The 13,423-nt window shown below is 44.0% G+C and overlaps 1 protein-coding gene across 1 annotated transcript in view; it reads right to left on the bottom strand.

Moving 5' to 3' along the window:
* Positions 1 to 11,105: 11,105 nt before the first annotated feature.
* Positions 11,106 to 13,423, bottom strand: part of LOC120843500 (cytochrome P450 2J2) — an 86,602-nt gene continuing 84,284 nt past the window's right edge. The window contains exon 9 of the mRNA XM_042290385.1: positions 11,106 to 11,284. Within this exon, the coding sequence (XP_042146319.1) occupies positions 11,106 to 11,284 (179 nt within the window). The remainder of the gene's footprint in view (positions 11,285 to 13,423) is intronic.

The following is a 13,423-nucleotide window of genomic DNA, read 5'->3' as shown; positions in this document are numbered from 1 at the left end:
CTGTTCGTTGATGATTGTGTGATTGCCCATGAAATGCTAGTTCATGATGATAGTAACATATTTCAATTTTACATTAATTATATCTATATCTGGTGCGACGGAATGCCTACGAAGCTAACACATTTAAGGGAAAGAAAATAACAAATTCAAGGCTATGCCTGTGTCTAGCCAGTCACATATCTCTCATAACTACGATACTTCCTTAATAGTGCTAATTCAGAACCGGTATCTTCATACAAATATTTAGGTATGCATACAGCTTTTGACCTCTCATGGAAAATATATAGTTAGCATAATCCAACTAATACAAACCGCATGTTAGTTATATAGAGCGAAATTAATCATTAGGAACAGTTACACTTATGTTAGCTATGTACAAAGCTGTATTCAACCAAAGTTCAAATGTGAAGCATCTTTCTAAGATTCTGCATTGGAAGCCATTAAAATATCTGCATTGGAAGCCATTAAAAACAGATTCGATATGTTTATTCTCGCGTACTACCGCCGCATTGCTACCGTCACCTCTATAATATCTATCCTAACTTTGATATCTTTATCCCTTCGTCGAAATATTTCTCGTACCTTTTTTATTTCATATATTTTTTTTCATGACTCCCTCTTAAGCGACAAACTAATCACCCAGCATGTTTACGTTTCCTCTCTTCTAGATCATCAGCATAAGGAGGGCATACCAAATTTTATCACGTCAACGTTTCGTCACCTTTTCCTCCCTCGTACATCCCAGGAATGGAACCACCTTCCAGGGTCAATCGCCATTATCGTGGACTCAGACCTCGTCTAAAGTGCCATTACTAACCAAGTTGTTGAATGTGTCTAAAAGCTATTTTCTTTACGGCTTTAAACGTTCTGGTTGCTCTCCCCGCGTAATGGCTTCTGGCACTGAGCGAGAAACATATAAAATGAAATTAAGAAATTTAACATTCGTGAATAAAAGCGGAAATTTCTGACAAGGTTTCTGTGTAATTGTATCGTCAAGTACATATCGGGTCAAACTGAGGTTACTCTTAGTTAAAACCGGAGATAACAAAAATAAAGGGACAGGACAGGCCATTTACTTTGGGGGCTACAACAAGGCTGCCAAATACGGCGCAGGGAGCACTCCCGGTGTCTTGTGGGGTGGGTGTAGTCTATGACATCCCATGACCTGCGGCTTTACCAGCGTCGGGCTGACGAAGCGGTGTTTAAATGAAAGGTTGCTCGAGCACAGAAGGTGGTAAATTACAACTCTCACAACTCAAAAATTGCGAAACATGAAGTGGAGTGCGGCAATGTTCACAGGAGTGGTAGCACACCCTTGTGTAGTGTAGTGAAAGAAATTCTTCGAAAGAATTCTAAAGGAGACAATTAGAATTTGTTCTCTGGCAATTGCATCAGCCAACGATCAGTCAAGATAGTGCAGCATCACGGAAATCGTTGTTGATGTACAGTATTTTCTGGGCCTTTATTCCGCAAACTCTGCATGTTTAAAACTGGAAATATTTGACTGTGCTGACTATCTACGCTTGCAGACTATACAGAAATTTTGTTTTTCAAGATCGTTCATTGTGACGAGACGTGAAGGAAATTGTGAAGGAAACAGTATGTTAATGATGACTTATGCATAATAGAAGTTCCTTTGTGAGATAAGAAAGCTGACATCTGTCAAGGTGTGCCGTGTATGAGAAGATTTTTCTGTCGAGTAACCACCAGGTGCGAAGTATGCATGGCGTGTGGACTGTGCACAAGGTGCGGACTATCGAATCAAAAACTTTTGTATTCTGTCTAAATTGGGCCCTGCGGTCTATAGACCGGGTGTGGACTATAGCCCGGAAAATCTCGGTAACTTTTCTTCTTCCCTTTTATAGCGCGCATGGTCCGGGGGTCGAGGGGGAGAGGGGGTCTTTTACGTGTTACCTGGTCTTGGGTTCATTTGATTCTTAAAGTGTGGAGCGACATTGGCGGTTGGAATGCTTGAATTCCTCTTTTTGTTTATTTGCGTACCCTTAAGATCTCTCGAGGTCACGGCGATTATGTATAGCGGCTGTAGACGTGTGGAACAACATTGTGGTTGGGCCCTTTGTATGCCTCATTGTACCTATTTGTATAAGCTCATCATCTCTCTGGGTCGCAGGGAATCTGTGTAGCGGTCGTCCGCTGAAAGGAGTGCAAATGTGCGCTTGAGGGTGCGGGAGAAACGTTATAAACGTTGATGTCAATAAAAGTTCCTGGTGGCGTTTTAAACGTGTCGTTTTCCTGCACTTTTTTTAAATCGTCTCCGGTTTCAACTAGTATGTGTAACGTGGATAAGCTCGCCTCTTCATTAACATCATTATCAAACTGATCGAGGGCCAGCCACCAGCCAACATAAGCAAATTGAGATAGGCAAGAACTTTTCACGGGTTGAAAAGTGGTGCGTCTGGCTATTCGAGAGGAAAATGTAACCTGGATAATTATCTCTGGTTTATCATCCACCACGGACTTCCACGCGGGACGGCTAACAAGCCATAGCAAAAATCGATTTGCTGAAGGTGATAGATTAGAAGTGCTGTGTAAGCACCATATTCGAGGATGGTACTAGATATAATAGATTTAATGCTGTTGAACTTTGTCTATTTCTGCTACAGAAGATAAAGAAAGAAAGAAAATGATACAGGAAGTGAAAAAGAAATTATCAGCGTCCTTTATCTTCAGACGCATATAAAGCTTAAAAGACACTATTGGAGAGGTGTTTTTTATATTGGTTTTAAAGACAATTAAACAGTTGTTTCGGGGACAGACCACATTGTTTAAATCGCTTTTCTTACACATTCCCGCAAATGCAATAAAGTTGGAATAGCACTTGATAAGTTTGATAGGATGGGGCTTGCTCGTGTTGGCCGCATCGTAGAGGTCATCGTAAGCGAAATGAGTAACAGGAGAAAGTGAAGGGGAAGAGAGGCAGAGGAAAGGGGAAGTGAAAGCAGCAGGGGGCTCATTTGATTTATTTACTACGGCGCAGAAAAGTACGGCGCAGTGAACTTTCGGTTATATTTTGAGATAAACTGCGCTTGTAAGTCAAATACGGTGGTGTGCACCGAGTGAAGCTGGTGCAGGAGATGCAGGTAAGTCAAATGAGCCCAATGTCGCATGACGTGAGTTGTAAATGTAACGCGACATCCATTCATCCGCTAAATTTAGCGGGGATACTAAAGTGGTTTGTAATTCATGTGACATCACTTTTTCTGCTAGGTTTAGAGAGGAAGCCAAAGTGGTCTAGGCCACTTTACCTAAATCTACCTGCTAAATTTAGCGGGATAGGCAAGGACAGCCAGGCAGACGAATTTCTGAAATTAGGGGTTGTTGTTAGACATATTTTAATGCTTGAAAAGAAGGACGGGTGGCACATGACGAAGGGACAGACTGGATCATGCTGGGCGGGACCAGCATAATCCAGTCTGTAGCGCCTGATTCTGCCCTCCCTTCCATTCGCGTAGACCGGTATCCGGTAGTGACAGAGGAGCGTATTGTCGTGGTGCCTCACCCTAGCAGCTCCAAAAAGCTTGTAACACACAGCCCTGGGCTCAAACACCCGCCAAAAATTTATTTTTTGGTAAACACGGTCTGAAACTCGTCCTTTTGTCTCACATCGCCCCTTCTAGCTGCCCGTATCGGTGACACTAGCAGGCAGAACTGGAAGGAGTCATTATGGCACGCACCCATTACTGTGATGATATAGGTGGGTCCAGAAAGAGGCGTGGCGGATTGCTGAATTACTTGGTGAACAGTTTAATAATAAAAAATAATAAAAAAAAACATCGAGACATAATAAGGTTAATGAAAAAATGAACGAGTCAACACAAAAGCCTTAGCGAAGCCGAAGCTTATATTATCTAAAAGTTGCGGCAGCCACTCGACGCTTCTCCTCCCAAAAAACAGGCCGTAAGCAGTGGACGTGTCGACTTCTAGACGCAGCGTACTGCGATGTCGTCGAGACTACAACCTCGCAGTCTTGACGGCCTCCTTTAGCTGCCCTCCGGTGTCCCCTTCTTTCGGAGTGACCCGGGAATGACCGCCCTGGAGGTCACCCATTCTAGTTCATGAGGTGGTGGCCGTAATGAAGGGGCCCTAAGATCGGCTCAGGCGACTTTGGGTTGTGGCGTAAGGCCCTCCTACGACGATGACGCTCGCGCAGCTTTCTTGGATCTGAGATGGCGGACGCCACGGTCCATCTCTGCCGGCGGCCCGATCAAGTGCAGCGTATTTTTTAGGGGTTCTGTTTTCGAGTACCAGCTGTTGGACACAGCTATAAATTATTTGGGTATGGCGTTGACGAAGCCGAAGCGACGATAGCTTTTGCTGGTGGCCGTCAGCCGCGTGGTGGGACGACTGGGGGTTCCCCTGATCATCAGGTTCCCTTCGAGCGCCGGCACCGTGTGTGGAGCTACGTAAACCCGCACGATTTCTGTCATAATGGTTCCAAACAAAGTAACACAAAGAAACACGGTGCTGCAGTGTCATTTGTATACCCCCGAGAATATTGTGAGCTGACACACCCGTAGCTGCCTTTTTAGGCGCCTGTGCCCACAAGCTTTATTGCATCTCAATATGCCACACAGATCGAAGTACGGGACCTGAAATTCCCATTTCATTTCTTGTTTTCACTACAGCTCTCTCATCCATTGGCAGGTACGCCAAAGAAGTATGAATGAATTTTTCAGCTTATATTGTGCTTGATTGTACATTGTACCCAGAAATTTCTCATAGCCACAGTCACATTCCATGAATAGTTTATTTCACGTATTGACATCTTTCCGTTACAATAAAAAAAAAAAGAATAAAACAAATTATCTGCACGAAAATTACTCTTCCCAGTTGAATTAGAACTTTGGTTTGAGATAGTTAGGTCATAATGGTAAAGGATTAAAAAGCACGAAGGACACGAGGACAAGTAGAGAAGGTTAAACGTAAACGGTTAAAAAGCGTCCGTTCTTGTCGGTTGTTAATTCTACTTTTTGCGTTTCTCAGCATTTTACTTGTCCCATTTTTGGAGTAGGACATCTTAATATGTTTTTGTAAGGTAAAACACCTCTACAGAGTCTTAATATTGTGGTTTGCATTCACATAGTTTGCGCTTTCACGAATTGGAATTAAGGTATACAAAATACCCTTTCCGCCGGGATTTTTTGAAGTTGTAATGCTACTGCTGTTTCAGGTCGCACCTAGAACTCGGTTCCCTAGAATAGGAATTTGGCCAATAATCTTATGAATTAATGAAGCTAATGAGGAAGCTTGAGTTTCCTGTATTCATTTCTATTTAATTTATAACGATGGCTGTTACGGGTTATGTCCCCAACTAGGTATCATTTTGTACGACTTCCGTCGTCAATATCACCACATGCTTAAATAAGAAAACTCGCTGCAGTTTTCTCAAGATTCGATACCGACCTTGCTTATTGTGAAGTGATCACGCTACAACAAAGCCATGCCAGTTGCCTCAACGCGTCGCCTAATAAGCCGCATGCGTTGAGGGCTGCTCTGCATATGAGTCTCGCACAGCGCCTCCCCCCCCCCCCCCCCCCCCCCCCTTCTAAATAGCCGAAGCCGAAGTTATGGTGACGTCGTATCACATCATCCGAGTGTCACGCGGCTTCCGTTAAATGAAGTTTGTGTGCACAAACTAAATTAATGGGTCACTCTTTGTTCCAACATTAAAGACGGCTCCTCCATGTAACGTGCGTGACCGCGGCAGAAGAAGCAATGTGCATCACCCTAAAGTCAGTATATGGTGATCACAGGTTTACTGGAATATGCTAAAAACTGAGGTCGGATAAGGTGTCGTAGTTGTCGCTGTTACCGCGTGTTAAGGGATTCACATGGGAGTTGTAATTTGTTTCTTCAGGCTGTCAGTTGGCAGAGAGGCCAACCAAACTCCGCACGTTATTCTCCTCCTTACAAGTAAAACGTTAATGGAAGTTAGGGTATATACAGGCTGCTATCACAACTCCTTTGTTTGCTACGGTTTTCAACCTTGTATGAGGATAGAACACCACAATATTATGTAGTGGAGGGGAGAACATACATTTTAAGAAAAATAGGAACGTAATAAAATATATATTTTGAACGGACAACATTTATTCTTATTAATAAAAAAAGCGCAATAACGAAACAGACAGAGTAGACAGAGTTGGTTCGTGGGTGTAGTGTCAGTGACACACAGAGACAAAAGAGAAGGAAAGGAAAAATGAAAAGTTTTTCTTTCCGGACAAGTGGATGGTTTGCCCCTGTTCCTAGTATTGCCTGAGGGAGCGTCCCTTTGCATTGTTGACTTTGGGTTTTTTTTTTCTGGTGTGTTGTGCTTTTGAAAGGGGCATGTTGAGTGTTTGGGTGACCTTGTGGTTGTGAGTATATAAGGATATGGGACTAAATAAATCTTTTAGCTGCGTTTGAGACGTTCTCTTCTTCACTTGTCTCTGTCCCTTCTACTTTTAAGTTTCTTTTTCTACCCCAGTCTCGGGTTAAGTTCCATCAGAGTAGACAAATCGGTAAAATATTTATCGTGCCGTCGTCTAATGAAGACACCCTTTAAAAATGATGTGCTACGAACCATCTGAGCCATTCTGACCCCCAGTCTTTCAAACTGCCTTAGCCTTTCAGCCCTTGAACCCTTTAAGAATCTGCCTTTTTGCCCCGCCAGATTTCAAGTCTTTTGAAATTGACCATTGTGCCTGTTATTCTGTGCCCAAATAATGTATTACAATGACGCTGTTTACGGCTAGGGTTCCGTTAATTTTTCGTGTGCAGTGACATTGCCTTCTCTATACTCACACAGCCTGGCAGTTTGACGACGGAGCAATAGAGTGCCCGGTCGCAGATTTGGAGGTCGAAGATATGGTAGCATAGAGCATTTCTCGGAGAACCTGTACGTCAGCGCACAGCTTCTACAGCGGCGAGGACACGAAACATGGCTTTCATCCCGACGAGAAAAGAAGCGGTAGAGCGAGGAACGTGAGGATCACGAGCGGACATTCGGTCATTTCATCGCTCGGGAGAAGTGTTTCGGCGTGTCGGCGCAGCAAGGCGCGCGTCCCGTCGCTCCCCTCTCATCCGTTGTCAGCCGCTTTACCTTTTCCATTTCGTTGGCCGCTTCTCGTGGCGATGTACCAGGTTTTGTCAGTAGGCAGGAGGCAATGAAAGTAACCAAATACTCTACTCTCGTACCGCCGCACGCGCCGCACGCGCCGCACGCGCACGCCTTCCTCGTATAAAAGATTTGAAGGAAATAATCAAAATGAGGCATAAGGCCGAAAACAAATGGCATCTCGTGCAAGATGTCATTTGTTTTCGGCTTTTGATTCAGAACAGTTACTGCTGCAGACGCCGGCACGTGTGGCGCGTGGAACACCATCCCCTGCATTCGTCTTTATGCTTGGCCAATTTAGCAGTATATCTATTCAGTATATTAGTTATCAATAAGCACCATTTTCAAGATCAGTAGACTCTCAGGTAGATACTCAAGGTTTTTCAACGATTTGCCGCTGTGCGACGCGCGTCGGTCAAGTCTACGCAAGCACCGCCCTCTCTTTGTCGCCATTCCAAGCGCTTGCGTGCTTAGATTCATTTCCTTCCGCTATCGCGGGGTGGCGCTCCCGTCGCGCGTGTCAACTTTCCGCCGGGTGGCGGTCCAGTTGCGCGTGTCTAATGTCCTCCAGCCCGTCGGGGCAGGTCTGTGTCGTGTGCTAAACAGCTTCGCTGGTCATCCCCCTCCATATAGTGGAGTGGCTCATGATTTATTTTCTGGGTAGCACCGGCGAAATTTTGATAGTTACTAATTTGCCTCAACATTAATTCAACACATTAAAAACACATTGAACTAATAACCCAAAGAACAAGTAATATTATGTTTTTCGCGGAATTAATGAAGTTTCCAGTTTGGTTTGAGAGCCTCAGAGGTTCTTCTGTCATCACTGAATACGTGACGTCAAAAGATGTAGGCTTATATTGGGCCAGTACAGCTTGTTCCCGACAAGTTGCAAGGAGTTTGATGGGTGTGAAATGAAGGCTAGAAAAACTTACACAAGCAGAGCGAAAACAAACGCGCGTATTACTGTGATTTTCAAGCTGCCTGTTCGAATTCCAGGACGTACAACATATGTTGTTAGCCAACTGGAGAGCGGCAACAAATTTGAATGTTGGTTTTGGCATCACATTCATTTGTCATTTTTCCTATAGCTACTTTGAATTTAGGTATATGTCGGAAAGAGTAAACCTGGGTATTCCCAAATGTGTTTTGTTTTGGTAGCTCCAATAACAGCCGGAGCTTCTTTTTAAATTCAATAACATTTTTGCAGGAATGTTAATGAAAAGTAGCATGACTGACCCAATTGCTGTGAACCATCGTCCGAAAACACAGTTGTTTTGAACGTCAATGAAAATTTATTTTACACATAAAGCATTACATGCATGTAGAAAAGAGAAGACAATAAACCCAAAGTGTATCGAACCCGGGCGCAAGTTACGCAGTAGACAAAATCGATTAGACCACACTTTGTCGTTGCAAACTATCTTGCAAGATAGAACGCCGCTGGATAAATCCTTGAAATACATTGCAGTTCATTTCTCAAAACCAAGCGGTTGTGCCACTCACACAAACCCACTCAAGCGTCAGCAGCAAAACCACGAGCACGAAACCAATGTCCTCCGCCGCTAACTGAAACCTGAGGAATTTCACCGTGGCGTCCCTGGTGTCACTGCGGTGGCTTCCACAGCGTTGTTACTGTTGCAGGACGAGTTTCTGATGCCGAGGGTACAAAGAGACATAAGAGACTTGGCGCCGGGTGACATGCTCACGTTGGGGCATACTTGGCTACTGGAGTTGGTGAGGGAGATTGATTGCAAACGTGGGACACTGAGCGACCGTTCCGTACGGCCGCCCGATATAAAATGTCTGAGCGTCTTCCCCGATGCGTAAGTCCTGCAGGGACGCGTGCTGACCCGCACAAACGTATTGGAACTACCTTGAAGGGTCACGTGCTCTTCGGGAAAAAATCTCGACAGGACATCTCAGATCTCTCAAAAAACTCGGACTTAAAAAAAATATTAAAAAGCGAGAAAAGGAAGAGAGAGGGGCGAAAAAGACACATAGGACACGGAGGAACAATACAACGGACCTCTCAGATGTCTCAGATATTCCTGAAGGACTCGTCAAGACCTCTAAAAAATTCTGCTACTCCTCACTGACATTTATACACGTAGCCTTGTTTTCACGATTTATAGTTTCTGAATGCATTTCATTTTCAACTTTATCACTTTAAAGACTCAAAAAAGGTATGTGCTCAATGCGACTCTTAGGAAGAATGTGCTACTGGCAGTTTTTACTCTTCATATCTTAAAAACGAAAGGCTGCCATAAAAATGTCTATCAGGGTGGCGGAAAGACCATATGCAGGGAAGTGCCCTAAGCGGTGAAAAAGTGGTGCTTATCAATACTTGGAGTGAAATTAAGAAAAGCGCCGGGGTCGTGTTCGTGCTAACGGTGTCGCGCAGCGAACAGATTACTTGGCTCTCAGCTTGCACTAAAAATTAAAAACAAAAGATAACAAACGATTACCCCTAAAGTAACAATAATAGGCAAGCAAGGGGTGATCTCACTTCATAGTGTTTCATTCCGGCGCTGAACGAGCATTGAAAAGTTTTTAATGCGAGAGGAAACTAGCGGAGGCCGTAGTACACGAGAACGCGCGAGGGTTATAGACCGCCAAGCTCTAAACGGATTGATTAGTGATTAGACGCTAAGCTAGCTGCCTTTGCCTCTGTCATAGCTTTTTCTATACTCACAAAGCCTGGCAGGTCGACGACGAATCCAGAGTGCCCGGTCGCAGATTTGGAGCGCGAGGATCTGGTAGCACAGACCATCAAAGAGCCATTTCTCGGGGAACCTGGACGTCAGCGCACAGCTTTTGCGGCAGCGAGGACCCGAAACACATTTTCTCACTCGGGAGAAGTGCGTTTCGGCGTCTCGCCGCATCGGGGCGCCAGTCACATGGCTTTCCTCTTATCCGTTGTCTGCTGCTCCACGTTTTCCATTTCGGTGGCCGCTTCTCGTGGCGATCTTCCAGGCTTTGTCAGTATATAGGAGACGATGTCTCTGCTCACTCATCGAACGCCCTCGAAAGCCAAACGGCAGCGTCCAGCGTTTAGAGTTTTCGTCCGACCGCGTTCCAACACTGAGTAGAGACGAAAACTTTGCGTCTACTCATAAATCATTCTACCAGTGGTGTGCGCTCTCGCATTCACGCGCGCGCTCGTCTCCTTCTCACCCTTAGTTTCCACCCGAACTGGAATAAACCGGGTCCAAAACGTTATATAAAAAAAAACACTCATCAAGGAGGAAAAGAGTAGGTATTATCGACGTCCCTGACCAGTGGAAAATTCATGGAAGTGCATAGTGCTTCGAACAATTAAGTGAATAATTAGTTTTGCGAGCTTAACTTTGTCATTAGGGGTATAATTGCTTCAATTAGAAAACGTGCTGAGCTTCATAGAAAAACACTAAATCAGTATATTTTAGAAAGCCGCGGTAGTGCGTAAACTTTGCCGCTTGTTCTTCCGGTACAACACGAGTGAAAATACGGACTATAAAAAGCGCAAAAACCCTCGCGGGGTCGCAGCAGTTTGACGCATTTTCGAGACCCGGGAGAATGAAGCACACTCTCCGAATGGTTCTAAAATGGACTTGTTTAGTTGTGTTGTAAGTGTATGCGCATATACGTTTTCCATTGAAATCATAATTTAATTTTAACTAAATATTTCTTTTTGTGAGCATCTTATTTTAAATAAAAGTATTCATTTTAAACGCTATATACCTCACAAATAGGCCTCTTGATGGTGGCCGCTACAGAATCTCTTTTAATTTTTGAGATGCTTATGTTTCACACAAAGCTTTTGACTGATGTTCGATTTAAACACCCGGCGTTATATCTAAGACTAATATTTTCTAAAAAAAAACGGTGCTTAATTACTCATGGTTACGTGTCCACTGATGATTATAAAGACAGTTCGATTTTACAACTTGTTCGGAAGTTATAGATTTTTTTTTATAGTATCTTTTTTTTTTTTTTTTTTCAGTGGTCACTCCGAAATGCGGGACTGGAAGCACAGTCCCTTCGACAAAAGAACTGGAAAATTGTTCGAGGCTACGCAGAAGCTTGACCCGTCCCCGGACTCGACGCGGAATTCCTGGAGCAGTGTGGTGATGCAAAGAAATATTTGGGCGGTGGCCACAAACTCCCCGGGACACATCCGCTTTCCTGACAGGGAATATAGGAGAGAAAAAAACACAAACACACATTAGTCTTATAACACACTAAACGATACTATTAAATCGTAAGCTGAATTACTAAACTAGCAATCCATATCTCATTCCAGATATTTATGAATAAATCTGTCTTTTCTTTTAGGCTCTTCATTTTATTTCATTTCATTTATTGACCCTTGATGGCACTATTAGGAAATTACATAAAAAAAGGGGGGGGGGGGGGCAGTACAGAAAGGCATACATCTATAACTTTCATACTAATGGAGCCAATCCATCAGCGCTAAAACTGCATCGTCCGGGCACTCCTCGTCTTTGTGTGTTTGCTACCACCGACTAAACCAATCACTGGCAAAGAAAAAGCAGAATTAAAACGCACTCAGTGCGCGTGATAGGTTCAGTCGGTGAAGCTGCGGCTGTCGACTCAAGGGGCGTATTCTCAACGGAAGTTGAGAATACGTTCCTTGAGTCTTTGTGAAGCTAGTGCTGTCCCTGGTCTTCAATTCACCAATTTGGTGCCGAAACCCAGGAATCAAGGTCCGGGACACGACACGAGAAGATCAGGCAGCTCAGTGAACTCAGTGCATCCTTAGATGAATTCAACTAAAAACAAACTGTTTAATTGAAGACCTGCTATAGCAGATACTTCACAAAAATTCAAGAGGTTTATTCCTAATTTACGTTTTGGTCAGTATCTAAAATAGTAACATAATGAAAGAGAGCGAGCCCGTGTCTTCAAGAATAAAAGGAAGAATAACAAATTTAGGGACAAGGATATCCAGCACAGTTCTTTCCCTTTCTCTCCGGCATTTTGTTGGACCTTCCAACAACGATCGGAAAAACCAGTTCTTCCATTTTGCAGTTCCCATTTTAAACTGGCCAAACATGAAATTATTTGGTTTCCTTTCCAAATTCTCGCGCCGAATCTTGTTTTCACTTGGTTGGCGTAAGTATGACAAAACAAAAAAAAATGCCTTGTTAAAACTGAATGTCCGGAACATCTACTGGGTACCATACTTGTTCAGCTAATTTAAGCTCCCCAAACGCCCCGTGTTCGCCGAAGTAAAGCTTCACATGTTATTACGTTACCATAAGTGCACAACTCTGCACACAGACTCGAGGGAATAGCAGCGCGCTTCAACACTTCGGTTCTTTTCTCGCACAAGTTGCGCATAAAACAACTTTGCACAATATTTAACAACGATGACGCCCCCAAAGATTGTGCAGTAAAACATTCTAATCCGACTGTTCCCTGTGAAGAGCGGGTGGTATACTCGATGCCTTTTTCATGCGGTGACCGATGCATTTGCCAGGCAAGGCGTCGCGTAAACACCCGCTTCAGAGAGCCCATCTGCGATGTTTCCCGTGCTCCAAGCGAATCATTTCATCCGATTGTGGTGCATAAACGCCTTTGCACAAACTCTGAAACTCATTTCCGAGACAGCAGCATAATTGAGAAGCAGAAGATCGAGCTCGGCTGAGAGATTATTGAAGCCTGCATAGTATTTGGTGACGGAAACAACATCGCTCCTCATTGTGGGATCTTTCCAACTTGTGCACCTTTCCCTCAAGGGTGCAGCTATCTTGACTAGTCACTTCTGGTATACGGTAAAACATAGTTTTTATCTCTCCACGCTGCTGGAAGGTGTTTAAAAAAAATTCGTGAATGTCACACATACTTGTTTTGCCTTCACTATATTTGCTCGCATATTCCAGGTTGAAATATTTTATTATTGTGTCGTCTTGCGTACCAGATATGAAACGCACGTGACTGAGAACGACAGGAAGCAGAAAACATCTATACTACGCCCGATTCGATTAAGCCACGCTTTAGTCGTTCCCAAGGTAGTCACGCGACACAACAGGTTCAATGAAACAGTTTACTGACTCACATTCGGTCACCCCATGTCCCGTTCTACTCCGGTGACGTGTGCGGCTGAACCGCTCCTCCCCAAGATGACTCCTCTACCAAAGACTTTAAGTGAACACGGTAAGATGAAGACTTTCAAATGAAGACTTTTGTGTTCTGCCCTCTTATGCTAAAAATCGAGAATCTCATGCACATGTAAGGCCACGGGAACGAACCAACGGAACGGCGCCTGTCTGGCGAGAAATCCCGGATCGGTAGTGTAAC

This window comes from Ixodes scapularis, unplaced genomic scaffold (genome assembly GCF_016920785.2).
Source record: "Ixodes scapularis isolate PalLabHiFi unplaced genomic scaffold, ASM1692078v2 PGA_scaffold1__304_contigs__length_218370807, whole genome shotgun sequence".
Lineage (NCBI taxonomy): Eukaryota > Metazoa > Arthropoda > Arachnida > Ixodida > Ixodidae > Ixodes > Ixodes scapularis.
Note: the sequence above shows the minus strand (reverse complement) of the source record. Positions and strands in the feature narration are given on the sequence as shown.